Source organism: Canis lupus, chromosome 14 (genome assembly GCF_048164855.1).
Source record: "Canis lupus baileyi chromosome 14, mCanLup2.hap1, whole genome shotgun sequence".
Classification (NCBI taxonomy): domain Eukaryota; kingdom Metazoa; phylum Chordata; class Mammalia; order Carnivora; family Canidae; genus Canis; species Canis lupus.
This window is the reverse complement of record NC_132851.1, coordinates 38,665,766-38,690,914: the sequence shown is the minus strand read 5'-3', so window position 1 is coordinate 38,690,914 and position 25,149 is coordinate 38,665,766. Positions and strand designations below refer to the sequence as shown.

Here is a 25,149-nt window from a genome sequence, read left to right as displayed (position 1 = left end):
GTGTGCCTGGGGGTGGGGGTAGGAGAGGAGCCCATGAGTGTGCCGTGTGTGGCTGACAGAGGGGGTGGGAAGCTGACAGGAGGGGCTAGGGCGTCTTGGCTCATGGTTGCGGGTCTGTGTGCCCAGGGCTTTGGGCAGCGTGTGTTACCTGTGCCCCCATAACATCAGAGGACCCGGGGCCCTGAACCATCCATCCTGGGGTAACCCAGAAAGGATGTCCCTCCCCCACCACTGTTGCCAGGGAGGCAGAAGGGGCCTCCCTCCCGAGGGAATCTCAGCTTCCGGAGCCCCATTCCTTATATGGCATTTTGCTTTTCTCTGCCTCTCCTGACTGCATAAGGCTGCCAGCACCCCTTCCATCCGCCACCGCCTCCTCCTTCTCCTTCCTTCCCCCTCCCCCTCCTCCTCCCTCCCCTCCTCCTTCTCCTCCTTCCCCTCCTCCTTCCCCTCCTCCTCCCTTCCCCTCCTCCTTCCTTCCCCTCCTCCTTCCTTCCCCCTCCTCCTTCCTTCCCCCTCCTCCCTCCTTCCCCTCCTCCTCCTTCTCCTTCCTTCCTCCTCCTCCCTCTCCTCCTCCCCCCAACCCTCTTCCATCCTCTCAGAAGTCTTGGAGCTTCTTGGTTCCCTCTGTGACCTCGAGGTTCAGGGATCAGTACCCTTCATCTCCTCCCCATGCCCCCCCTCCACTGCCACCTTTCCCTGGAGGCATCACATGGAGAAATCTTGGGTCTCACCAAAGACGTGGGAGGGGGGCACCGGGCAGTCCTGTCCAGCCATCGCCACACTGGTGTCACACATCCGCACCCCTGCCGGGCCGGGGAGTCCGTCCCTCACACTCAGGAGGGGGGAGCGGCGCGGCGCCCGACCCGAGAGCCCCCAGGCAGCGGTGGGCAGGAGCCCGAGGCCACACCTGGGAACTCACACCTGACACCTGGGCGTGCTTGCACTCTCCGGGCACGGGGAAGCTCCCTGAAGCCTTCAGCTCCGGGGAGGGGTCTGCAGGGCCGTCGGGGGTCGCAGGGGCTCCTCCGTGGCTGAACGTCCGGCCACGCCGCCCGGGGCGGGCGCGGGGGCAGCGAGGGCCCCAGGAGGGCGGGGTCGAGGCCCCCCCCGCGGCCCGCAGCGAGGACGGCGGCCGCGGAGCGCGCAGGCCCTGCGGGAGGGGCTCGCTCTCGACCTCCCTGCGCGCCCCGGGCCCCGCCCCTGCGCCCCGCCGCCCGCCGCGCTTTGGGGGGTCGCTGGGTCCCGGCACCGTCCCTCGCCCCGCAGGCCGAGCGCGCCGGGGAGGGGGCGCGGGAGCCCGCAGGCGATTAGTCACCCGGGCCGCCGGCGCGTGCAGGGGGTGGGTCCTGCCCGGGCGCCGGGCGCGGGCGGGCGCGGGGGGCGGGGCGCGCGGGGCGGGGAGCCGGGCCGGGGCCAATGGGAGTGGGGGCTCGGCGAGGGGCCGCCCACGGCCGCGCTGCCGCATAAAGAGCCGGCGGCCGCGGCAGGGCGCAGAGCTCGGCGCCGCGGCTCTCGGCTCCTGCGGGCTGCTCCGCTCCTCCGCTCCTTCGCGCTGTTCCGCGCTGCTCCGCGCTGCTCCCCGCTCCCCGCTGCTCCCCGCTCCTCCGCGCTCCTCCGCGCCCCTCCGCTGCCGCAGCGCCGCGGGCACCGAAGGGACCGCCCCGGCTCCACCGCAGCCCGCCCGGGAGCCCTTCGCAGCCGTTTCCCGCCCGCCCGTCCGAGCGCCCGGCCACCTGCGCACAGATGGAGCTGGACCACATGACGAGCGGCGGCCTCCACGCCTACCCCGGGCCGCGGGGCGGGCCGGCGGCCAAGCCCAACGTGATCCTGCAGATCGGTAAGTGCCGGGCCGAGATGCTGGAGCACGTGCGCAGGACCCACCGGCACCTACTGACCGAGGTGTCCAAGCAGGTGGAGCGGGAGCTGAAGGGGTTGCACAGGTCGGTGGGGAAGCTGGAGAGCAACCTGGACGGCTACGTGCCCAGCGGCGACTCGCAGCGCTGGAGGAAGTCCATCAAGGCCTGCCTGTGCCGCTGCCAGGAGACCATCGCCAACCTGGAGCGCTGGGTCAAGCGGGAGATGCACGTGTGGCGGGAGGTCTTCTACCGGCTGGAGAGGTGGGCCGACCGCCTGGAGTCCATGGGCGGCAAGTACCCCGTGGGCAACGAGCCGGCCCGCCACACCGTCTCGGTGGGCGTCGGGGGGCCCGAGGGCTACTGCCAGGAGGCCGACGGCTACGACTACACCGTCAGCCCCTACGCCATCACCCCGCCTCCCGCAGCCGGGGAGCTGCCCGGCCAGGAGCCCTCCGAGGCCCAGCAGTACCCGCCCTGGGGGCCGGGTGAGGACGGGCAGCCGAGCCCCGGTGTGGACACGCAGATCTTCGAGGATCCCAGGGAGTTCCTCAGCCACCTGGAGGAGTACCTGCGACAGGTGGGCGGCTCCGAGGAGTACTGGCTGTCACAGATCCAGAACCACATGAACGGGCCGGCCAAGAAGTGGTGGGAGTTCAAGCAGGGCTCCGTGAAGAACTGGGTGGAGTTCAAGAAAGAGTTCCTGCAGTACAGCGAGGGCACGCTGTCCCGGGAGGCCATCCAGCGCGAGCTGGACCTGCCGCAGAAGCAGGGGGAGCCCCTGGACCAGTTCCTGTGGCGCAAGCGGGACCTGTACCAGACGCTCTACGTGGACGCCGAGGAGGAGGAGATCATTCAGTACGTGGTGGGCACCCTGCAGCCCAAACTCAAGCGCTTCCTGCGCCACCCGCTGCCCAAGACCCTGGAGCAGCTCATCCAGAGGGGCATGGAAGTGCAGGACGGCCTGGAGCAGGCGGCGGAGCCCGCGGGCCCCCGCCTCCCCGCCGAGGACGAGGCCGAGGCCCTCACGCCAGCCCTCACCAACGAGTCTGTAGCCAGTGACCGGACCCAGCCCGAATAGAGGCCAGCCCGGGCCCCAGCTGCCCACCACACCCCACCTGTGGCCTTTGCCGACCAGGACTTTGAAGCTGGGCTGACTCCTGCACGGGGGAGCCCCTCATCCTCATCCGGCTGGGCCCCCCACCTCAGCCTCCCAGCCTCACACAGACACATGTCATCCAGCTGTGGGCACAATCCCCCAAACGCCGAAGGGCCGCGGGCCCCCGGCCCCCTCCCTCTGTCTGTCTCTCCTGGCCTCTGACCCCACCCCGCACACCCTCAGGCCACGACCGGACCTCCCAGCTTCGTTATTCTGCTCAACGCCCAGGCCCTCTGGGCACTCAGGAATCAAGTGTGTCCAGATGGCGCAGGCCAGTGAGCACCACGCCCAGGGGACACCCCAGAACAGAAGCTGAGACAGCACCACGGGAACCTTGGCTTCGGGGCGCCGCCTCCTCCTGGCAGTTGCTGCCGCCGGCTGGCGCTCTATCGCCGCCGCCCAGGGCATCCGGCCAGCCTCAGGCAGCGCGGCTCCCTCCTGCTGGCCCCGAGCCGCAGCCTCGGCCGGAGCCGGAGCCGGAGCCGCAGACGCAGCAGCACCGCAGCCTCCACAGACCTGGCGTCCTGGTGCCTTCTGGCCCCTCAGGTGAGGCTCTGCCTGAGCACGGCCGCCAGGGGGCAATGCGGGGCAGGGAGGGCCCCGGGCCAGGTCCGCTCTCCAGGTGGAGAGCTCTTCCCCCCCGCCCAGAGGCATCCCCGGCAGGTTAGCTGCAGGGATGGGGGGGCTGCAGGGATGGGGAGTGGTGGGGGGAGCAAGACCCCAGGTTTCAGGGAGAAGGGCTGGGCTGGGTGCAGCTCTCACATGACCCCGTGCGCTCTCTCTCTCCTCAGCACCAGTGATTCACACCAGCCTGGAAAAGGATGGGCTGGGCGCGATGACTCACCCCCGGCAGGCGGAGGGTCCCACAGGGCCCCAGTCCTCAAACTCAGCTGAGGAGCCAGGAGGGTGACGACAGGTACGTGGCCGTCTCTCCACAGAGACCCTAACCCTCAGCTGGCCCCCTTGCTCCCCCAGGATCCCAGCCCCCCGCCAATGCACACAGCGCTCGGCCCGGGCAAGCCAAAAGGCGGCCCATCACGGGGGCCACAGCCCATCACGCCCGCCCCACAGCCTTCCCATGCGGCCCCTCCCGCCTCCGGCATGGCCCATGGCCCTGACCCCCCTGACCTCCTCGCGTCTTTCCCTCAGGTCTCAGGCTCCCACAGAGCCTTTGCTGCTGTGCCTGGAGCTGCCCCCCTCCTCCTGCGAGCTGCCTGCGCCGAGGAGACGAGGGGATGTTGAGGTCGGCGAGAGGGTGGGCCCGGCAGCGGGCTGCTGACGAAGACGGGCCAGCGTGAGGGCCGGGGCTGCCACGAGGCCTGCCCCGCTGGCCACCAGCCCGCCCGCCCGCCCCCAGGGCCACTGCAGCTGGCGTCGGGGTCTGCTCCTTGGGCCCCATCTCGCTCCAGCCCAGGACCCCCGCCACCGAATGGTGGCCGCCCCCTCCTGCCAGAGCTTTCCAGGAGCTCTGAGGCTGAGGCCACAGCTCCGGCCCCACCCGCAGCCCCAGGACCCCCGCCCCAGGAGATTGCAGGAGCCTCGCACCTGGGGCTTAGCAGGCTCTCTGCCAGGCCCCGCCGAGCCCCGGGCACGGACCCCCACCCCTCCCGGCACCCACACCCCGGTGCTGGCCGGCCACTCGTGTCTGCGGCCCGAGCAGGCCCTGGCTGGGGGTTCTCGTTTCTGCCTGCCCAGAGGGGGTTCCCAGATTCCGGGTGACTGTCAACCCCTCCATCCTGCACCCCTGCCAGCCTCCCCCCTAGATTTTATTTTTGCACATAAGCCATAACCCATACTCACAGGCTGGCATAGGCTGCAGGGAGGCCTCGGTTCCTTAAGACGGTGGCCGATTCCCCCCTCCCCCCCGGTCCCCAGCGGGTCAGGCCAGGCTGTGTGTACCCTTGCCACCTTACCTGAAGACAGACTCTTTTGTAAGATTTTGTTAATAAAACAATGAAACTTCTCGGCGTGTGCTGCTGTCTGTCTGCTGGTGTGGGGTGACTGGCATGGAGCTGCAGAGGGAGGCAGCTTGGGGTGGTGGGCCCCTGGAAGCCCCGTGAGTACTGACTGCAGGGTCTTGGGGGCCTGGGGAGCACAGCCCCATCACCCCACAGGCCAGTTGGTTGGGGTCCTGGATCCTCGGGGTAGAAGGGCCTTCGGGGCTCCCCTCATGGAAGCCAGTGCCCCGTGGCCTCCTGGCCTGAGCCAGGCGGCACTGGGAGAGACGGATGGAGACCTTCCGGCTGCGCTGAGGATGGCCCCCCAACATCTCCCACCCGCCGCCTGCTGGGGTGCAAGGGTGTCCTGAGAGCTCCGAGGGCTTCTGCCTGGGGGTCTTCTCTGGCCTTGAGCCCTGGAGACCCAGGCAAGGCAAGATCCCTGCTGGGAGGTGACCCTGACGAGTCCTGGGGCATAAGCTCGTTCTTCCCAAGACTGTTTCCTCATCTGCCAAATGAGCAAACCGTCACTAGTATAAATCCACGTGTGGGTCCAAGGACCGAGAGAAGAGGGCCATCTCGTGCCCAGTGGGTGGTCGGCCTCATCTGCTTCCGTGGGGCCGCAAGGGCCGGGAGAGGGGAGAGCTAGCCCGGAGGGGGCTCGAACCGCTGGACCAGCCAGTGTTCCAGGAGAAGCAGGCCCAGTGGAGACGGACAGTGAGCCGTTGGTCACAGGGAGCTTGCTTGCTCAGTGGCGGGGCAGTTCCCCTGGCGGGGAACCCCGGGGTCAGGAGGAGCTGCTGTGGGATCTCTTCTTCCCGGGCAAGGACGGCTCAGCTCCGCAGTTAGGCACATTGGCTGATTAAGCCAGGCCCACCCAAATGCCCTCGGGGATCTTCCTTACTGAAAGTCCACTGACTATGGGCTTCAGTGACACCTGCCAGAGGCCTTCCAAGCAATGTCTACATTAGGGTTCGACTGAATGCCTGGGGACGGTCCCCTAGCGAGGCCGACGTGTCCAACTGACCAATACAAGTGCCGCAGTCACGGGCAGTGCTCGTCACCTACCCAGCGCGGGTCCTCCCCTCCAGAGGGGCTGCCCTGCTCCATGGGGTGCGGGGCCAGGTGGCGAGGCCAGGTGTAGGCAGTGCGAGTCCAGCCCAGGCTGGGGAGGTGCTGCTCCTCCTGCTGGAGCCTCTCTGCAGGGTCACGGCGTAGGGCGGGGGCTGCGGGGCGCAGGAGGAGGCCTGCGGAGGCAGGAAGGGAGCCGGAGCAGAAAGAAACACCTGCCACGAGGAAATGTCGTCACCCTCCGCGTGGAGGGGGCTGGCGGCCCTGAGCCAGGGGCTCCGTGGTGAAAAGGAGCCTCTTCCCTATTCTTCCCTTTTATGTCTTTTCAATAATGGAAGCTTGGAAAGAATGGGGAAAGGAAGTTGACAGGAACTGGAGGCTGGGGCCCCGTGGCGATGCCTGAGAGGCAGTGATTCCTCCTGGAGAAATACTACAGCTCGCATCAAAGGCTGGAAGCTGTAGGAGCTTTTTCTTTTTAATAATAAAAAAGTTACTCCCTGTAATTGGATGATGGTGAGACAGGCTAACTGAGCACTTGGAGAATTGGAGACGCTGCCTCTGTGTCCTAGAGGAGGGCAGGGGCCGAGCGGGGCAGGGCGGGGTGGAGGGGCCCAGACCCAGCCAAGCCCCGAAACAGGATGCGCCCCCTCCCCCAGGCCACCTCACCCCTCCCCATCCCGCCCATGCGCATTGCGGACCACCCCGCCTCCTCTCTTGCCTAGTGCGTGGGGAAACTGAGGCACAGGGAGGGGCCCTGCTTGCCTCCCTTGGAAGCTGGACTGGAGATGGGGCGTCCGGAAGCCCGAGGGGCTCACCTTGCAGACCCAGCTGGGTGCAGGGCTGCCAAGGATGAGGCTCAAGCCCCAGGGCTGCCGCTTCTATAAAACCACATCTGCCTGAGAGCTGGCCCAGGGTCCGCGGGCAGGGCGCCAGGCTGGGTGGGCGCTCGGGCTGCTACTCCGGTCGTCCCTTGGAGGCTCGGCTGAGATGGAGGCCTTGCTTGTCCCACGAATGTGCTCTTGGGGGTGGGCCCTCAGCCTGGTGCTGGGGAGACTGCAGCACCCCGCAAGGGCCGGCCCGGAACCCAGCTTGGAAGTTGCGCGAATCAGCGCGGGGCCAAGCCGCGTGACAAAGAGGCCCACAAACATACACGTGTGGTGGGTGCCGGGCCCATGTTTATCCAGACCTTCCAAAGCCCCTGGCTGTGTCCTCTGAGGCCAGAGGGAAGGCAAAGGACCAGGAAGGGCGTACCCCAGTCTTGGGCCCTGGAGGCCCAGGGAGGAGGCCCCACGCTGCCACGGGCACCTGCACAGGGACCGCGATCACAGCTCCACGTATGGCGGCGAGCAGGAGGGAGGCAGGGAGGGCTTCCGTGGACAGCCCGAGGGCAGAAGGCCACGTGGAAAATCGTTTGGAGGGATGTGAACTTCACCCTGCCCCAGGGAGGCCCGGCCTCCGCCCTTGGCTGCGGGGGGGCGGGGGGGGCTCGCCGCCGAGCCCGTGGACACCCTGAGTCCGGTGTCTTTGCTTCCCTGGGGCTCTGGGCTGCACGGCATGGGCTCGGCCTCCCGAGGGGCTGGACGCTGAGGTCAGCCACGTGGGCAGCCAACCAGGTCCACGCAAGGGAAGCCCCATGAAGACCTGGGACACCGGGACTGGGGGCTCCCCGGGCGGCCACACTGGTGCGCGCTGCCACCGTGCCGCCAGGGGAACCCACGCTGCCCACGACTCCGTGGGGAGAGGGCGGTCCGGACCCTGCGGGGCCCTGCCTGGGGCGCCCTTCCCCTGGGTGCTGGGGGTCTGGGTCCTCTCCCTGCGGTATGCCGTCACCCTGAGCACGACGGCTCCGTGAGCTCCGGGGGCCCTTCTAGAGAATCAGCGAGCCCCACAGGGTCTCGGGGACCCCAGACTGCAGCTGGCATGACCAGTGAGGGTGGTCTCGAGGATTGTTCCCAGGTGATATAACGTCACAGGTGACACGACTCTTCCTAGCCTGTAAGAGACTAACTCCAGGGGCTTTAGGATTAACATAGACATTTAACAAAATCAAACTTAAAATATTACCATTTTTGTTAAGAATTTGTATGTGTTTCATATTTTGACCTTTTTCACACTGGAGAGAATTTGGCTGATTGAAGTAACGGAGAAGCTCATGATGCCGATGTGAAGTGTCTAACTGGTCCACTGGTGTGGGTTTGTGACTTTAGGTAGAAATCACGTAAAAATTTTATGTACAGTGTTGGAATATTGGAAAGAGCTTAAGAATCACCATATTTTTTTATCCTAATTTATTGAATTTATAAACATTTTTAAGTACTTGGAAATTTCACAAAGTTTGACAAAGTAGATTCCGTGCGGAATATGTTGATTTAATGAGTGTAGTTGAAAAGGCTTGAGGACATCAGTGGGACCAAACATTATTTTAAAGTCCCCTTCAACCGGCTACGGAGAGCGTGTAGAACCGCGGGTGTCCCTCAGAGTTTGAAGGGAAGGGTCCTCTGGGGGGCTCAGCGGTGGAGCGCCTGCCTCTGGCCGGGGGCGTGACCCCGGGGTCCTGGGATCGAGTCCCACATCGCGCTCCCTGAAGGGAGCCTGCTTCTCCCTCTGCATATGTCTCTGCCTCTCTCTGTGTCTCTCATGAATAAATAAATAAAATCTTAAAAAAAAAAAAAGAATCTGAAGAGACGAGGCCTGGGGACTTGTCACGTGGAGCTCCAGCACCCATTTAAAGGAGGAAGTGGCTTCTGAGCCCCTGGTCCTGGGCGCAGCCGAGCACAGCTGAGCTCCCTCCAAGGGTGCTGCCTCCCCTGAGCTCAGAGCTCCGGGTCCCTTGAGGGCCTGGGGACCCCGTCCAGCTGAGCTCTCCTGTCCCAATGCCCCGCCCCTGACTCGCCTCGCATTCTGCTCCCACCTAGGCTCCTCCTCCCCCTCCTCTCCTCTTCCCTTTGGCCTTTTGGGGGCAGTCTCTGGGTCCCTGTTGTCTCTGTCTCCACGCATCTCTGTCTCTCTCTCCTTCATGACAAGTTTCCCCATGACAGGCCCCCCCAGGAGGGATCCCCAGGACGGCCCCCCAGGATGAGCCCCCCAGGATGGCTCCCCCAGGACAGGCTCCCCCATGACAGGTTCCCCAGGAGGGCTCCCCCAGGATGGGCCCCCCAGGACGGCTCCCCTCAGGATAGGCTCCCCAAGGACGGCCCCCCCAGGACGGGCTTCCTTCCAGGGCCCCATCTTCCCAACCTGGGAGTGGAGGCACAGGGAGGTGCAAGGATGTGCCCAAGGTTGCGGGTGTACCAGCCAGATGCCTGGTCGCCTGCCTACTGCCTGGAAGATGCTGGAACTAATGGCCGCACTGCAGGGGTGCTTCTGAGACCCCCTCACTGCAGCTGCCTCGGAGGGCCTGCTGGGAACACGCTCTTCTCCACAACAGCAAAGGGAAAGGTGGGTGCTGAGGACAGTGGTTCTGCTGTGGGCGTGGCAGGCCTGCAGGACCAGTGTCCCCAGGGCCCCGCCTGCAGGGACCTCGAGTGCAGACCAGCCTGACCTTGAGGCTCCCATGCTTTTCTGTCCTCCCTGCCGGAGGCCCCAGAGCAGGAGCCCCAGACCCTCCTGCACACCCAGCACCCCACCACCACGCTGTGGCTCTCCCAGCCAGCACCCGACTTTCCAGTTCCGGAGGCCAGGCTGAACCAGCCTCCCAGGCTGGAGGCCCCACCTGGCCCTCGGGGAGCACTCGCCCCGCCATGCGCCTTGGAGTCTGGGCGCCCCCCTGGCCGCCTGTCCAGACGGGGGGGGCTGAGGTCCAGGGGCAGCGGTCATCAGGTGAGTCCAGGGCCAGCTCGGGCCCAGCCTCTCAGCAGGGTGGAAGCGGGCGGCAGCAGCCGATGTTCCTTCCTGGGTGGGCCCCACTCTTGCCCTCACGCCTCTCCTGCCCCCTTAGCCACGCCAAACCCTCCCTCCAGACGGCCAGATGCCCCAGGAGCTGGCGCGGGCCACCCTGGAGCACCCAGGTGATGTCGGCGCGGCCTGAGGGCGGGGCTGAAGCCGGATGCAGGCCGGGGTGGCCCTTCCAGCAGCACAGTCCCTGCAGGTGGGGTCCGCTCCCCTGAACCCCCCAGAGGCCCCGCGGCTGCCAGCCCATCCGCTCTTTTCTCTGTGCCCATGAGTCCCCGTCCATGGACGCTGCACGGAAGATACCCTGGGCCTGGCCCCCCAGTCCCGGCTCACAGTGGCCCCCAAGGCCCAGCTGGGAGCCCAGGAAGGGCCCGGACACCCCCACCCCAGCTCCCCGGCCCTGCCCAGCCTCCCCGCTCAGCCCCACTCCCGGCCAAGCTGGCTCAGGTGCCTGTTTCTTCTGTGACTACAGCCGCACTCCTAGAGCCGCCCCCCAGGAGCCGTCTCCCCACGCCCCCTCCCTGGAGCCGCCCCCCAGCTGCCCCCTCCTCTCCCCAGAGGCCAGCACCCCGCCTGAATCCCACACTCAGGGCGCACTCCTCCTCCAGGGTGGGGTCTGGGATGGCAGCTCCTTGCCTCTGTGTGGGTCTTCGCTCTTCCTGGGGTTTGGGTGGCTCCCTGCCCCTGCCCCTGTCCTGCCCTCTACTCCCTGCCCCTGCCTCGCCCCGCCCCTGCTCTCCTGCCAGCCCCCACCAATGTGTGAGCCACACTCCTGCCGCCGAGGCCCCGTCAGTCCTACACGCGGCCCACAGCCTCTGCTTCCATGTCCATGTCTGTTTGTGCTGATTCCCCCCAGACCCTCTTCCTGGAATCCAGACGTTTATGAAACAAAACTGCTGAGCAGGAAGGCCCTGCTCCCCGACTCCTGCGGCCTCCTCTGGCCTCCCCCCGGGGGGCCTCAGCTCTGACCCCTCTCCCTGCCCCACGGGGTCCCAAGGTGCGGCTCACCCCACCCCCTGCCACCCCCGCCACTAGCCCTCCTCCTCTCCCTCCAGCCTCCTCTGGCCCCTCCAGTCCTGTGAGCCGCCCGCCCTGTCCTTCCAGAACCCCCTAGAAGCAGCCCTCCTCCCCCGTCCTCCCCACAGGCCCCACCCTCTGCCTGGCTCCTGGCTGTTTCCCGCTGCCCACCTCTGTCCACCTGGAAGTGCTCCAGGGTGCCTCCTCCCTCTGACCAGCCTGTGTGCAGGAGCCCTGGGCCCTGGCACCGGCTGCCTCGGTTCAGCCCTGGCAAGGGCAGGGGTGCCGGGTGTCCCTCCCCGACCCCCTTTCCCCAAGGGCCCGTCCCCCCAGCTGGGCTCAGACCATGGGAGGACCTGCGGAGGCCGCAGGGTGCCAGGCGCTGTCCCTCTGAGCCGCGGGCCCAGGCAGGGCAGGGTGGGGGGCCCGGGGGAGGGAGGCCTGGGCAGCGCTGTTCCCCCAGACAGCGGCACCCTGAGGAGGGGGTGTGCGCCCCCCGAGGGGTGGGGGAGGCCTGGAGGGGGGTCGGAGCAGGGCCCCGTGAGGGCCGCCTCCCTGCTTGCCTCTCCGCGGGTCTCACCAGGCGGGGAATGGCCATCGCCCCCCAGACCTCTCCTCCTCCCCTGACGCCCTGCTCTCTGGCCCCCCATGGACACCACCCTCCACCCCTACCCTTGCCATGGCCTCTGTGGGCCCCCGGCCCCCCAGTCCCTGCACCTGCTTGGTGCTTGCTGAACACAGACCCAGCCGCGCCCTCTGTGCCCGGCGGTGGGGGCTCCTGGGGGCTCTGGGCTCCCCTGCTCCTGCTGGCTCATCTGGCATCCTCTGCGGCAGGAGTCTGGGCTGTGAAGGAGGCTATTTTTAGCCTGTTATCCCGTAACTATCTTGCCTCTGTTTCGCCCTGTGCTTGGTACGCTCTGCCAGAGAGCGTCAGTCTGCGCCCGCTCGGGGGAGCCGTCCAAAGTATGCGAAGAATGAAGAGCCACCCTGGAGCAGGTGGGCGTCAGCCTGGTGGTAAGAGAACACCCCGGGGGCGTCCTGGCCACTGCAGAGACACCGGCCCCACCCACGGAGGCCGGGAGGGCCTAGGGCGCCGGCCGCAGGGTGGCTGGGGTTCTGGACCGTGGGCCCCGCCTGTGCCCCACCGTGCTCAGGAGAGGGCCTGGCCTCCTGGGGGGAGGGGGGAGGGGTCACCGAGAGAGCGCTGGTGCATGAGGTCTCGTCAGTGGGAACTCGGCCCCGGCTGTCCTCTGATCCCTGGATGAAGCAAGAGCTTGTGGTCCACTCAGACCCCCACATCTCCTGGGCAGCAGCCCGCTGTTCCGTCCTCGAAGCCTGAGGAGAGCCGACCTGGGCTTTGCTCCCCTGAGCAGCAACGTCACTGCTGTGCGGGCTCCCCTCTAGAAGGGCCAGGCTGGGCCGTGTGCACCGCTGCCCGGGGCCCGGGGCCCGGGGACTGAGGGGGGGGGAGGGGCCGCTTGGGGGGCTGGGTTCCTGGGTTCCAGGCCTCAGGGCCTCCCCTGACGGGGTCCAGCACCTCTGCTTCCTGGCGCCCTCTGCCCACCCTGCACCCCACCCCCACCTTCAGGCCCCCTCCACGCTCCCCTCCCCCTGGGGGCTCAGGTGTGGAAGGTGGGTTTGTATTTAGAGTCTGTCTGCATTTCTTCTCCCTGCCACCATCCGGGTGTTGCCATGGGAACCAGGCTGTGCTCCCAGTGGCATCCTTGACGGATGAGTGTCAGGGCCCACCTGTGCGAGTGTGTGTGATAGGGTGTGTGCAAGTGTGCGATGGGGAGCGTGCAAGTGTGTGACTGGTGGGGACTGTGAGTGTGTGTGTGATAGGGGGTGTGTGTCTGAGTGTGGGTGGTGGGCCATGTGCCCGTGTGGCACAGTGTGCACGAGCGTGGCAGGGGGTGCACGCGCGTGTGTGTGGAGGGGGCCAGGCCCTGAGAGGCGCCGTGGGGTCCGCGGTTGGAGCAGCGGGCAGAGGGCAGGTGGTTGTGGGAAAGCCACCCCGTGCTGGCCTGACCTCTGCGCGGGGCTGTGACCCGGTGGCCGCCAAGGTCCTGCTCCTGACCCACTGCCCACCCGCGGGGCAGCCCCTGCCCTCCCGCCTCCCCTTTGAGCACCAGGCCTGGGCTCAGGCCGTAGCCCGTCCTCTGGGGCAGGTGTCAGGGGGCTTCGGAGCCGCCCCCCGGCCCCCGCCCCCGCAGTCACGGGGTCCCCAGCCACAGGCCCTGCACACTCACTGGACACAAGTCCTTGCTGACTGGGGCTTCCTCCGCCCCCTCGGGCCGTCTGTGCAGTGGCCGGTCTCCAGGGCCCTCCCCTGCTCCTGGGACCCAGACCAGGGCAGGGGGAGGGAAGCAGCAGGGAGAGGGGCCCGCTGGGCGCCCGCTGACAGCAGCCCCCAGTCGCCTGTCATCGGCCTCCGCCCACCTGGGAGCTCCTACCAGGAGCCCCATGAGCCCCGTGGGTGGGAGAGGAGGGGAGGGGGCAGAGGGGAGGGAGAGCCCAGGGCAGCTGAGAGCTGCAGGCCTGGAGCTCCTCCCTGCCCCTGTGCCCGCCCCCACCCCTGCAGCCTCTCCCACCCCTGCGGGCCCAGCCAGTGGGGCTGCCTGGGTCTCCAGAGGGATGGGGGCGGGGCTCCTTCCCCTGCAGAGCAGCTCCCAGGGCAGGGCTGGCCTCAGATTGGTCCTGCCCCCTGCCGCTGCCCGTCCCCATCACCCCTGCCCTGACACTGGGTCAGGCTTTGGATATATTGGGTTAAACAAATTGCATAATTAACACAAATTTCTCTTTTTATTGTGGCTACTAGAAAATTTTCAGTCACATCTGCAGTTCCCTCTTCCTGTCGCCAGTGCTGCGTGCCTCACTGGGGGGTGGTGGTGGTGCAGGACAGGCATGCCCTGTGGAGGGGCAGGGGCGGGGCTGGCTTGCTGATCCCGACCGCTGGGTGACGGGGGTCGCTGGAGCTCCTGTTTCCCCGGCTGCAGGACCATATCTGAGGCCAGAATCCCACGGGGGTGTTGTCCTAGAGCCGCGAGGCCCCAAACAATCACCTGGGGTGATCCAGGACCCCACGGGGGAGCTGGTCTGCTTCCAGCATCGCAGGCCAGCTCGGCGCTTATCCACCAAAAGGGGACCCTCTGGAAAAACACACAGCACCTGGGGCGCAGGGCTCGTGCCATGCCACCCACAGCCTGAGCCCCATGGCGTGCACCCCAGTCCTTCTCCGCCCGCAGCCCATCCTGCTACCTCTCGGGCTCTGGACACCCCCTGGCTGCACCCCATGCCCACCAGGCCCAAGCGCCCTGGGGTCGGCTTCCCAGCACCTCCCCGACCCAGGGGCCCCCTGGCACTTCAGCCCCTAGGACTTGGGTTGGAGACTCCTGGGCTGCTCCCCGCAGGGCAGGAGAGGGCAATGGGGATTTCTAACAGGCTTCCAAATGTGGCTAAAGTGATGCTGATGACAGCCAGGCCCTGCGGGGGGGGGGGGGGGTCTTCTCTGTCCCCACCCCATTTTGCAGGCCACATGTCCCTGTGCCTCTGGCTTGGGCACCCAGTGTCAGGTCAGGGAAATGGCCCAGGGGCCCAGGGCTGGATCCTGCGGGACCCCCAACCAGCTGGTGACCCCTTAGTCCGAAGAACTAAGGGATCCAGAGCAGGGCGAGGTGGCCGCAGGGGTTTCTGGGCCCAACCTACAGACTGAACCCTTGCTCGTGGCCTCCGCTGACCCCCGGCCTTGGACACCAGACGTCTGTGGGGAGGGGCTCTGTCCCCGGGTGGTGGGGACTTAGTAGCTCAGATGTCTCAAGACCTGCCCCCAAGATGCCAGCTGTCTGTGCCCCGGACTCGGCTGTGCAGAGCACCCAGCCCCACAGCCCAGCCCCGCCCAGCAGGGACGCCCTCGGACACCGGCACTGCCCCGTAAGCGCCGCCGCCCTCCCGGGAGGTGTCGTGGAGAGTGGAAAGCCGTTGCCGTGCGGACCCTGCTCCCCCACAGAACGTCCCGAGGGTGGCGGCACGCGGCCGATGTCGCCGCGTCTGTTTCAAGCTTCCTTTCAGCAGTTCTCGGCCCGGGATCCGGGTGCTGCCCTGGGCGTCCCCCGACCTAGTCCCGACCTCCTCCTGGCTTTGACCGAGGCCTGGCGCAAGGAGCTGAACGCTGGCTCCAAAACCCGCGCGCGAGCAGGTGCTTCCCATCGCTCACCACACTAAGGGGCTTCGGGACAGAAGGGGCCGATCACATCCCTTGATGTGAGAAGAGAGTTGAGAAAAGGTAACGCTCGGGTTGCGGGTTACGATAAAAACTCAGCAAAGCAGGAGGAGAGGGGAGCTCCTCCAGCCCGAGCAGGGGAGTCTACAGGAACGGACACTGACTCGGTCACCAGCGCTAAGAGGCCAAAGGTTTTCCCGCTAAGATCGAGAGTAGTGGAAATCCTAGCTACTGAACGAAGGCGAGAAGCACACATGGACGCACACGCACACGTTGAAAAGGAGGAGGGGGTGGCCCGGGGGGCTCGGCTCAGCGCCACCTTCGGCCCAGGGCGGGATCCTGGAGACCCGGGATCGAGTCCCACGTCGGGCTCCCTGCAGGGAGCCTGCTTCCTCCTCTGCCTGGGTCTCTGCCTCTCTCTCTCTCTCTCTCTCTGTGTGTCTCTTATGAATAAATAAAATCTTTTTTTTTAATTTTTTTTAAATTTTTATTTATTTATGATAGTCACAGAGAGAGAGAGAGAGAGAGAGAGAGAGAGAGAGGCAGAGACATAGGCAGAGGGAGAAGCAGGCTCCACGCACCAGGAGCCCGACGTGGGATTCGATCCCCGGTCTCCAGGATCGGGCCCTGGGCCAAAGGCAGGCGCTAAACCGCTGCGCCACCCAGGGATCCCAATAAAATCTTTTTAAAAAAATAAAAATTCTGACGTTTGCAGGGAAAGGAGAAGGAACAGGACTGGCGAACACAGTTTGGAACAGGAAGAATGAAGCGGGAGGAATCAGTCTCCCCGATATCAAGGCTTCTCTGCAGCTGCCGTGATCAAGACTGTGGGGTGCTGGCAGCGGGGTGGCCGCACGGGCAGGGGGAGCAGGGCGGAGCCCCCGGGACAGGGCCCCCCAAGCTGTCCGGCTTGTTCCACCTGCCCTGCACGGGGCCCCACTGCGAGCCTCCAGGTGGCTGGAAACCCCCTAACCCCGTGGCTGCCACGACCCCCATGACCCCCGCGACCCCACAAGTGTGCAGGAGGCCCCCCACCCCAGACTGACCGCCTCGGGGAAAGGGTGGGGACCGTGGGGTTGGCCCAGCGCCCTGGCTGCCAAGGGGGCCTGGGGTTGGCATCTTGTGGCCGGTGCTGCTCCGGGGTTTGAACACACCTGGGCTCAGATTCCTCCACCGGGTGGCGTGGAGGGCGGGTGGTCGCTGGGCCCACCCAACCACGTCCTTTGCGCCCGTGGCTGCCGGCTTCCGGAGAGCTCTGGCCTGTGCCCACCCAGCTGCACCCCGGGAGAGCGTGAGGACGGCTTCTTCGCCATCTGTGCGGCCCTGGGGGGACGGCGCGGCTTCGTTACCGCCGCCCTCGATGGGTGTCCGGGTGTGCGATGACCCGTGTCCCCCCTCCCTCCCTGCTGCCTTTGCAGGGGTCGTGAGGTCGCCGGCCTTGGAGGTCCCCGAGACGGTCTGGGGTGACCCGGGCCAGGGGTGCTGTGGAGGGGACTTCTGTTGGGGAGGCAGGAGGCTGGCCCTCTGGGCCCCAAGGTGGGGGACACCCAGGCAGCTTCACCCGAAGTGAGCTGGTCCTTTGGGAGGTGCCTGTGGATGGGGGGGGGTCATGTCAGCCTCAGAGCGGTGGCCAGGGACACAGGGAAGGAATCGAGTGACTGTCAGGCCCCGGGGGGTGGGTATTTCATCAGCCCGGGCGTGGGGGCGGGGGTCGGCCATCACCTCCTGCTGCCACCAAGGGGCTCCTTGAGGGGACACACCACCTGCGACCCGAGGGCCACAAAGTTCACCCCCGGTTGGCAGAGGCGGGGGTGCCCGTGCGCTTGGCGTCAGGAGAGCCCTGTGGCCCAGGTGGGGGCGCCGCTGGGGACGGGTCCCTGTCCACCATCAGCCGCATCTGTGTCTCTGTGGGGCCCCAGGGGCCCTGAGGTGACTGCAGCGGGACTCGCAGGCAAGTGGGGGGATGGACTCCCGCCACCAGACGTGCGAAGTGGGTGACGTAGCGGCGGCGGGGACATGGGGTCGGTCTGCCGCCGAGTGGAGGTCGCAGGAGGACGCGGGAGGATGCGGACCCAAGGACTCACCGTGAGTAACCCGCGTCTCTCTATGGATCCTGCCGGTGGCTGGCTCGACATCCACGCCCCGTCCCTCCCACGGAAGCCCTGGTGTGTCCGATGTGGCCACGTGGCCCGTTTCCTGCCGACGCGGCATAAGGGTCCCTGTGTACAGCTGACAGGAGGGCTCTTGTTTCCAGCAGACTTGGAACTGTTCACCCCTTTGGCCACAGGGATGTGACCTCCTTTGTCTGATGTGATGGTCGGAGGCAGGCAGCCACCTTGGGGACAGGGAGGAACAAAGCTCCCGCAGGAAGAAGGCAGGAGGAGGGGGTCCGGGGGACGGGGGGACATGCAGTGTCCAAGCTCACTTTGGGCCACCCGCCCCGACTTCGCGTCCGAGAGGAAGCCACTCATTTGAGGTGCGACTGTTGCACTGGGGTGAGCGTGGGCGGACCGGCAGTGTCAGGGGCACAGACACACTTGGGGCCCTTGACGTGAGCTCAGCCACCTCGAGTGCTGCTGCGGTGACGATGGAGTCGGAGGGTGGGGGGCGGGGGGGGGCGGCCATGGCTGGTGACCCGCAGCTCCCAGGGAGCAGCTCCCGTTCCAGCGTCCCTCCTGTGCTCAGGGCCCTCCCTCACCTCCCTGCTCACCCTCTCGCTCACCCCTCACCTCCCTGCTCACCCCCTCACTCACCTCCTCACCCCCTTACCTCCCCGCTCACCTCCTTGCTCACCTCCTCACTCTCACCCCCTCACCTCCCCGCTCACCCCTTCAGCGCCCTGCTCACCTACTCACTCCCTCACTGAGCCCGGGGCTGCCAGAAAACTAGGGCAGAGCGTGTTATTCCAGGCGCCCAGAAATCTCCTGAGACGCTGAAGGGCCCAGACTGTGCAGATGGGCGGCGGCCGTGGGCAAGGACGCAAACGTGGGGGGCTCCGTGCTCGCTCGCTCGCCCACCTGCTTGTCCTCTGCTCCACTCGCTGGGCTCTGGGCTGTGCTTCCTCCTCCTTCTGTCCCAGCCGCTGTTTCCTGAGGACCCGGTGTGAGGACGAGGCCCAGCCCGCAGGCTCTCGCCCCTCCCCGCCCCCCCCAGGGCCCCTGAGTGTCCACCCCCCACTCCTCCCCGGGCGTCCTCGCACTTCCACTGTCCCTGCCCAGCACGCTTGCCCAGCGTTTTAGTCATCAACGCCCAGTAATCTGCCTCACGCCCCGGGTGGCCGTGGCCGAGGCACAGGGAGGCCGAGGAATGTGCCCCGGCCACGCAGCACGCGGGGGAGGAGCAGGTGTTCGCCTGAGCCCGGAGCAGGGCTGACCACAGGGGGCGCAGGCCCGGCCCAGCCACTGGGCTGCAGGCATCTGGAAGCCGCCCACAGCCCTGTCCGGCCCCGGCCTCCCCCTCCCTGGCCCCACCGGACCCTGGAGAGTCAGGGTGGATGCTGCAGCAGCAGGGCTGTTGGCCGAGGCCCCCAAGGAGCAGGAGGGGGTCCGGGGGGAATGCGGGGATCTTGGATACCAGACGCTACCTTCCTGTGGCCGAGACCCTCTCCCCCGGCAGGTGCATCCCCCACCCCGGGCTGGGCCCTTGCACACCACCTCCTACCCTGACACTCGCTGGGGCTGTCCGCCATGTGGGCTGCGACACCTTTTCTTCCCTTGCCATCTGGCGAGCTCCTACCCATGCTGCAAGCCCCGGCTTGGATGCCCCTTCCTCCAGGAGGCCTGCCCTGATTCCCCCAGGCACACCTGGACGGTTTCCCCTTTCCTTCCAGTGAGTCTGTCTCCCTGCCAGGTGGAGCCCCTGGGCACAGCCCGTCCGCTCACACCGTCTTCCTCTCCCCAGCTGACGGGGGGACAGTACATTCTGGGCGTTCGATTATCATGTACTGAATAAGTGAGTGAGTCAGATGGTGACAGCCTGTCGCTGGGAGCCGTGGGCTGCAGCGGGACTCGGAGGAGCCCTGCCTTCCCCATCTCGCCGCTCCCTGCCAGGGAGGGATCCACTCAGCAGAAACTGCGCGCCCCCCCCCCCCCCGTCTCCCCCGTGCTGCCAGCCCGTGTGGACCTCGGGGGGCAGGAGCGAAGTCTCGAGCACAGCGTGGGCCCCGGGCCGAGCCAGCCCCTCTATGACGTGAGCAGCGTGGGCGCCCGGACTCCCTGGTGTTCACGGTCTTCCCGGGCCCAGGGGTCACTCCATATGGAGGTGCTGGCGCCCCGGGTCGCTCTGTCCAGCGGTCAATCTAGATTTCCATACACGGGGTTCTGGGTCTTCAAACTATAGCAGTGACAGGTGTGTGGGGGACAGCAGAGACCTGGGTCAGGGGGCAGGAGACCTCGGCGTGAGGCGCGCGCCCTTCTGCGTCCACGGAGCCTCACTGCTGGAGCGGGGATCCCTTGTCAGGCCGCACCCTGCTCCCCACTGCTGCCACCGTGAACCCCCATGATGGCCCTCCTCTCACGTGGTCCCCCCAAGAGCACCCAGGGGCCTCTGTCCCTCTCTGCCTTCTCCAAGAGGCCTTCCCAGGTTGCCCCTGACACCGCACCCACTCCGGGGTGAGGGCCACCCTCTCACTTCCTCAGGCCCTTGGTCGCCAACCCCAGGGCAAGGGCTGCACCACTGACACCTGCACCCTGTCTGGAAATTGCCCCTTGAGTCCTGGTCACTGCTTGGCTTCTGACCCCGGCTCGGATGGGCCTCACCAGCTCCACCCCAGGGCCCCCCGAGCCTTTGTCTCGTGCGAGGCCCTCGGCTGCTCCTGGGGAGGTGGGACGCCGCCTGCCCTGCACCATCCATCTCTAGCTATCCTCAGGCCTCAGTTTCCCCGGCCCTGCTCAGCTCCTCCTCCGGGATGCCTCCTCCAGGCTGGGTGAGGGCCCAGGGAAGGGCTGTCAGGAGTAGGACACCCTCTCCCAGGCCCCAGGCTAGGGTGGGCCTGCCCACTGAGCTCAGGGCCTGGGGGTTCCAAGCCCTTCAGCCGGGGGGCCCCTGCCAACAGGCACCTCTCAGGGCCCTGGCACCTGCCCACTTCTGCTCCGATCTGTCCCCAGGCGGCTGGCTTTGCCCTCAAGTGGCTGCCTGCCCAGCCCCGGCCTGCCTGGGGCCCCTGCCTGCAGCCTGCCCTTGTGCTCCGAGCTTCGAAGCCCCACGTGCAGGCCCGGCGCCCGCTCACCTCTTCCTCACGTGGCCCTCGTTGCCACGGAGATGGGCATGCCACCGGGGGCCAGGGACTGAGGGCCCCATTCAGATGTGCCTTCCGGAGTCCCATCACCCCGTGTGGCCGGAAGGTCCGGTTCCATCCCACGGTGCTCCAGGGTGTTGAGCATGTTTGGTAAGTCCCCACCGTGACACATCCCAGGGTGAACTCGGGCCCCTCTGCTCATGACAAATGACCCAGAGGGTTTGAAGGGATTGGGAACCCTCGATGTGACCCCACAGTGCCCCAGAGCCTGGCCTGGGCTGCGCTGGTGTCCCCCGCCCGGTCCCACCCACTCCGTGGGTTGTGTCAGGGGACAGGGGGCAGAGGGAGAAACACCCACGACCCGGAGGCACATGGTCCCTCTGGCTGCAGCTTCCAAAACGCCCCCCAAGGTGGTCACTGCCCGAACCAGGGAGGCCTCATCCGGGGCTTTCCCCTACACGCGGCCCTGACACCGGCCCTGACACGGGCCCTGACACCGGCCACAGCGGCCTGCAGCCCCCGGCTCCCCTTTCTGTCCGAGCCTGGGGTCCCCGTCTCCAGCTCCTGGGGGCCACACTCCTCATGGGCCCCTGCTGGTGGCCGCTTCACATCCTCTTGCCCACCCACTGCCCGCCTCCGACCTAGAGCGGCCTCGCCTCCTGGGGCCTCACCCGGGCTCGGCCGAGGCGGGGGACCTCTGTCTGTGGGCTCTGGGACTCTCTGCCTCAGGAACCGGGGAGCCCACTGTGCATCAGAGATGCCCCCGGGAGCGGCCCCACACCAGTGAGGGCCCCACAGCTGCCCCAGGGCGGCTGGCGGGCGCAGGTGTCTCTCAGGCCAGAAAGTTCCTCCAACAAGAACTCTCCGCGGGCAGAGGCTCCTCAGGGAAGCCACCCTGCAGACACCTGCTGGGGGAGGGAGTCCCGGGTGCAGGGTCAGCCCCAGGCCCCGTGTGACCTTGCCAGGCTGGGGACTGCTGGTCTGCCCAGGGATGGGGGTGTGCTGTCCCCGAAGTGGGGAGGTGGGAAGAGGATCCCTTGGGGGGCAGCACGGGAGGGGGCTGTCTCCCCAGAGGCCCCTCCAAGGGGCAGCTGGTTAGCCCCACCCCTGAGAGCCCCCCGGTCCCCGTGTGCGCCCGAAGGAGAGAATGTCACCGAATCCTCCTTGGGCAGCGGTGGGCGGCGGGGGTGGGGTGGGGCGGGCAAGACTGGACCCCTTTCATATTCTCGCGGTTTCCAGGGCACAGCCCTGGGCAGCAGGAGCTGAGACGCTCGACCCAGCGACCCCGTGAGCCCAAACCCGTCCGGTGGTCTCAGGCGGGTGGGCCCCGGATGCTGCGGGGGACAAGCGCCCCCGGAGGTCGTCAGGGTGCCCGTCAGGAGCAGGCCCGGGCCTGTCTCAGAGGAGAGCCCTGGAGCGAGGCCGCCAGGGGGCCACACTGTCCCCGGGACTGTCTGGGTCAGCACCCAGCCGGGGTCCCCCTGGGCCTCGGAGAACCGAGCCCACGGCCATACGCAGGGGGAAGGCCCCAACTGCCCGGGGGCGTCGGTTGGAGGCTGGAATTCTCAGGCCTGCGGGGCTGTTGGGGGCCACAGGGGAGCCCTGGTCTCTGGACTTGCTTCTCGGGAGACAGGACCTCGGGTCTCAGGGGTGTCTCTTGGGGGTGCCAGCCCCACGAGCCTCAGCTCAGCCCTGGTGAACCGCCTGGACCCCCTCCCCGCAGCAGTTTGCAGAAGGGGCTCAACTGTCTTCTGGGAACACACGGGCATCCTCCCCGCCAGAGCCTGGAGCCAGAGTGCAGGTCACAGGGGTCTTCTCCGCAGGGACCCACACCTGAGCGCGGGGTGCTGAGGGCGTCCTCAGGACTGGATTGCCAGGTCAGAGCAAAAGTGGGGCCGCTGAGGTAGGGCAGGAGCCACGGGGGCCCTGGACAGGAGACCGGCCAGCTCGGCCTGGGGTGGGCTGTGGTTGTCACTTGTCACATCCTCCAGGCCTGGGCAGAGGGACATGGGACATTGGTCAAGTGAGGGAAGAAAGGTGGCAAGAGGGATGGTGCAGGGAGACTCATGGTGTGCATGGGGCCCCGAGACCCAGGTCTGGCTGGTGAGCTCGTGCGAGAGGGGCTGAGTACCAGGCCGGCACCCACCTCTCCTGGTTCTGGGCCGGTGGGCGTAAGAGGCCAGGTGGACAGGGCTCCTGGCCCGGTGTCCCTGCCTAGGGAGGGGCCGGGTGCCTTCTCTGGCTCTCCCTTGGGTGCGTCCACTGGCGGGCACGTGCTCATGGATCCGCTTGCCTTCATCCGTCCCTGGATGCATTGGGGCCTTGGAGTGCAGACGCCCTCCCCAGAGGGGAGGGAACCGGATGGGGGTGGGGAGGTGCCAGGAGACGTGTGAGTCCCTTTGGGGCCCAGGCAGATGGGGGCAGTGAGAGGGTGAGAGGGTGAGTGCACAGTTTTGGGGAGTCACTAGGGGGCAAAGGGAAGCCAGAGCCCCAGCATGGCTGCGGGGCTCAGAGGTGCCCTCCCCCAGAGGAAGAGCCCGGTCAGGGCCTGAGGGAGGTCCCGTCTGCAGGCGTCCCAGGGTGCCCCTCACCCCAGACTGGCAGCCGATTCCGGCCTGTCCTGGACCCTCTGAACCAGAAGGTCCCCCAGAACCAGGCCCTTCGGGGGGTGGGCATGGATGGTCCAGGGGAGGTGAGGACCGGGGAGGGCCCAGGTTGCCACGGGGCCCCCAGGCCTCTCAGAGCACATGACCTCTCTACCCGGCCCAGGCCACAGGGGTCAAGCCCCTTTGGCCCCTCTGCAATGTCCCTGGGATGTGCTGGTACGGACAGTGTGGATACGGAATCCCAGAACCTCCAGGGAGGGGGGCCTGGTAAGGATGGGGGGCCCTGAACATCAGCTCACAGTAGGAACCTAATCTGTCCCTCCTTCCCTAGGTCACCTGGAGCTCGTGAGGCTGCATGCTCGAGGTAGGGGGCCCAGCCTGGGTTGGGGTGCCTGGCCGGGGTGGGGGGCCCAGCAGGGTTGAGGTATCTGACCGAGATGGGGGTCCAGCAAGGTTGGGGTGCCTGGTTGGGGTGGTGGGCCCAGCAGAGTTGGGATGCCTGACAGAGGTGGGGGGCCAGTGTGGTCCCGCCCCTGCCCCCCAGGACCTGTGCTCCCATCAGGAGAGCCTGTCCATGGTGGCTGCACCCAGCGACGGCTTCCATGGGTCCCAGTGGAGGTCCACCTGCCTGTTGCCCACAGAGGAACAGAAGCGGGATGTCGGTGAGCAGGGCGGGCTCGGGGCTGGGGGTGCGGGGTCCAGGGCCCTCAAGGGCCTGCTGGGCTGTCCCTGGATGGCACTGTCCTGGTCCTCCAGGCCTGGAGCACACCTCTTCCCTGGGGGCCTTGCTTCGGGTTGCCGTGTCTGCTGGGGGTGGAGGGACGGCTCCACTGGCACCTGACAGAAACTTCGGAAATGTCTGGAGCCATTGCAAGCGGGCGAGGGACACCGGGGTCTGCGGCCTCCTGGGAGCGGGTGCGGGTGGGGGTTGGGCGGGCACCACCTGCCGCCGGGCAGCAAGCTCCTGGCGTTCTCCTTCCAGCTGCCCCTCCTGCAGCCCCATGAGGCAGGGGTGGGGGGGGCTCCCACCTGCCCTGGAGGCACAGACCCCTCGAGAGTGTGGTAAACAGGAGCATTTTGGGTTTATTTGTGGTTCCCATGCCTGGTGAGTGGTAGATGCTCAAGAAGCTTCTACTGATTGAACCAAGGAACAAAAGGGTGGACGGACAGGTCCACGGGCCGCGCCAGCAGGGAGGTCGCCTAACCAGCAGCTCAAGCCTGGGCCTGGCCCTCGCTCTGAGCAGTGACCCTGGCTCCGGGTGTCAGGGGGGTGGGGGTCCCCGAGTGGGACACACTGGGACACACCAGCAGGCCCGGGGGCCGTGGGGCGCGCGCGGCCGGGAGGGCGTGAGGTCCGGGGCGGACGGGCAGCGCGGGGCCCGCAGGCGCCCGACCCCAGACCTGACTTTGTGTCCGTTCCCGGCGGGTGCTGGCCGCGCGCCCGTCTCGGCTGATCAGAGAAGTATTGGTTACCTCAGGCCGCCGGAAGCCCGGACGCCTCGGTTTTACCAAAGGCTCCAGGCTGCATTGAGTGTACGAGAGAGGAAGCCCGCCCGGCTGGCCTGAACACGATTGTTACTTATTTTTGAGACCTGTTGCTAAATTACCTTTCAAGATGAACCCTCTCCCCACCCCCCACCCCACCTCCCACCCCCTGCCCCGGCCCCAGGGGGGGAGACCAGCTTCCCCCTCGCTGGCTCGAGTCCTAGGTCCTTGTGCTTTTACTCTGCGTCTCCTTTATCACTGGTGGGCGGGAGGGGGGTGCACGCCTTCCCATTTCTCTGCTGGCCACGGGGTCTTCGGGGCGCCTCCACTGCCTCTCCCGACACCGAGTTGTTTCCCGGACAGTCAGTCTGAGCTGTTGTGCCCACGGCAGAGATCTCTTCAGGGGTCGCCGCGTGGCCGGCCGTGCAGACTGCGCCCCGGGTCGGGGCCACGAACCCTAAAACTCTTCTCCCTTTGTTTCTGCCCTGGTGTCCTATTTAGAAAGCCCTTCTCTACTCCGGGATTCCTAATAACAAAGCCCAGGGACGTCCGGGTGGCTCAGTGGTTGAGCCTCTGCCTTCGGCTCAGGGCCTGACCCCGGGGTCCCAGGATCGAGTCCGGCATCGGGCTCTCCGCAGGGAGCCTGCTTCTCCCTCTGCCTGGGTCTCAGCCTCT

The 25,149-nt window shown here is 66.9% G+C and overlaps 3 protein-coding genes across 33 annotated transcripts in view; 2 read left to right on the top strand and 1 right to left on the bottom strand.

Annotated features, from left to right (window-relative positions):
• The first annotated feature begins 1,488 nt into the window (after window positions 1-1,488).
• On the top strand, window positions 1,489-4,975 carry ARC (activity regulated cytoskeleton associated protein). Its single transcript, XM_072774745.1, has 3 exons — window positions 1,489-3,558; window positions 3,804-3,928; window positions 4,162-4,975. Exon 1 carries the CDS (start codon window positions 1,744-1,746, stop codon window positions 2,932-2,934), a length of 1,191 nt encoding a protein of 396 aa, XP_072630846.1. The 5' UTR covers window positions 1,489-1,743; the 3' UTR covers window positions 2,935-3,558; window positions 3,804-3,928; window positions 4,162-4,975.
• A 10,684-nt stretch (window positions 4,976-15,659) lies between these two features.
• On the bottom strand, window positions 15,660-22,180 carry LOC140603926 (uncharacterized). Of its 6 annotated transcripts, none has more exons than XR_012006940.1 (4): window positions 20,375-22,158; window positions 17,995-18,236; window positions 17,232-17,482; window positions 15,660-16,737 (listed from the first exon to the last, which is right to left on the bottom strand). XR_012006940.1 is itself a non-coding variant. In XM_072774742.1 (4 exons), exons 2-4 carry the CDS (start codon window positions 18,388-18,390, stop codon window positions 15,967-15,969), a joined length of 981 nt encoding a protein of 326 aa, XP_072630843.1. In that variant the 5' UTR covers window positions 18,391-19,516; window positions 20,375-22,180; the 3' UTR covers window positions 15,660-15,966. The 6 variants fall into 6 exon arrangements, 4 of the variants coding, with proteins under 4 accessions (XP_072630843.1, XP_072630845.1, XP_072630842.1 ...); XM_072774742.1 differs by having other exon boundaries at window positions 15,660-16,470; window positions 18,165-19,516; window positions 20,375-22,180; XM_072774744.1 differs by having other exon boundaries at window positions 15,660-16,470; window positions 18,165-18,236; window positions 20,375-22,179.
• The window catches only part of LOC140603924 (maestro heat-like repeat family member 5), a 26,853-nt gene continuing 23,440 nt past the window's right edge, over window positions 21,737-25,149 (top strand). For 4 of the 26 annotated variants that reach the window (XM_072774726.1, XM_072774725.1, XM_072774738.1 and 1 more), the window contains exons 1-3: window positions 21,761-22,260; window positions 23,321-23,353; window positions 23,510-23,651. In XM_072774726.1, the coding sequence (XP_072630827.1) occupies window positions 23,345-23,353; window positions 23,510-23,651 (151 nt within the window). In that variant the 5' untranslated portion in view covers window positions 21,761-22,260; window positions 23,321-23,344. Of the gene's footprint in view, window positions 22,261-23,320; window positions 23,354-23,509; window positions 23,652-25,149 lie in introns of all 26 variants that reach the window. The other 22 variants (XR_012006936.1, XM_072774732.1, XM_072774716.1 and 19 more) reach the window with 17 other exon arrangements.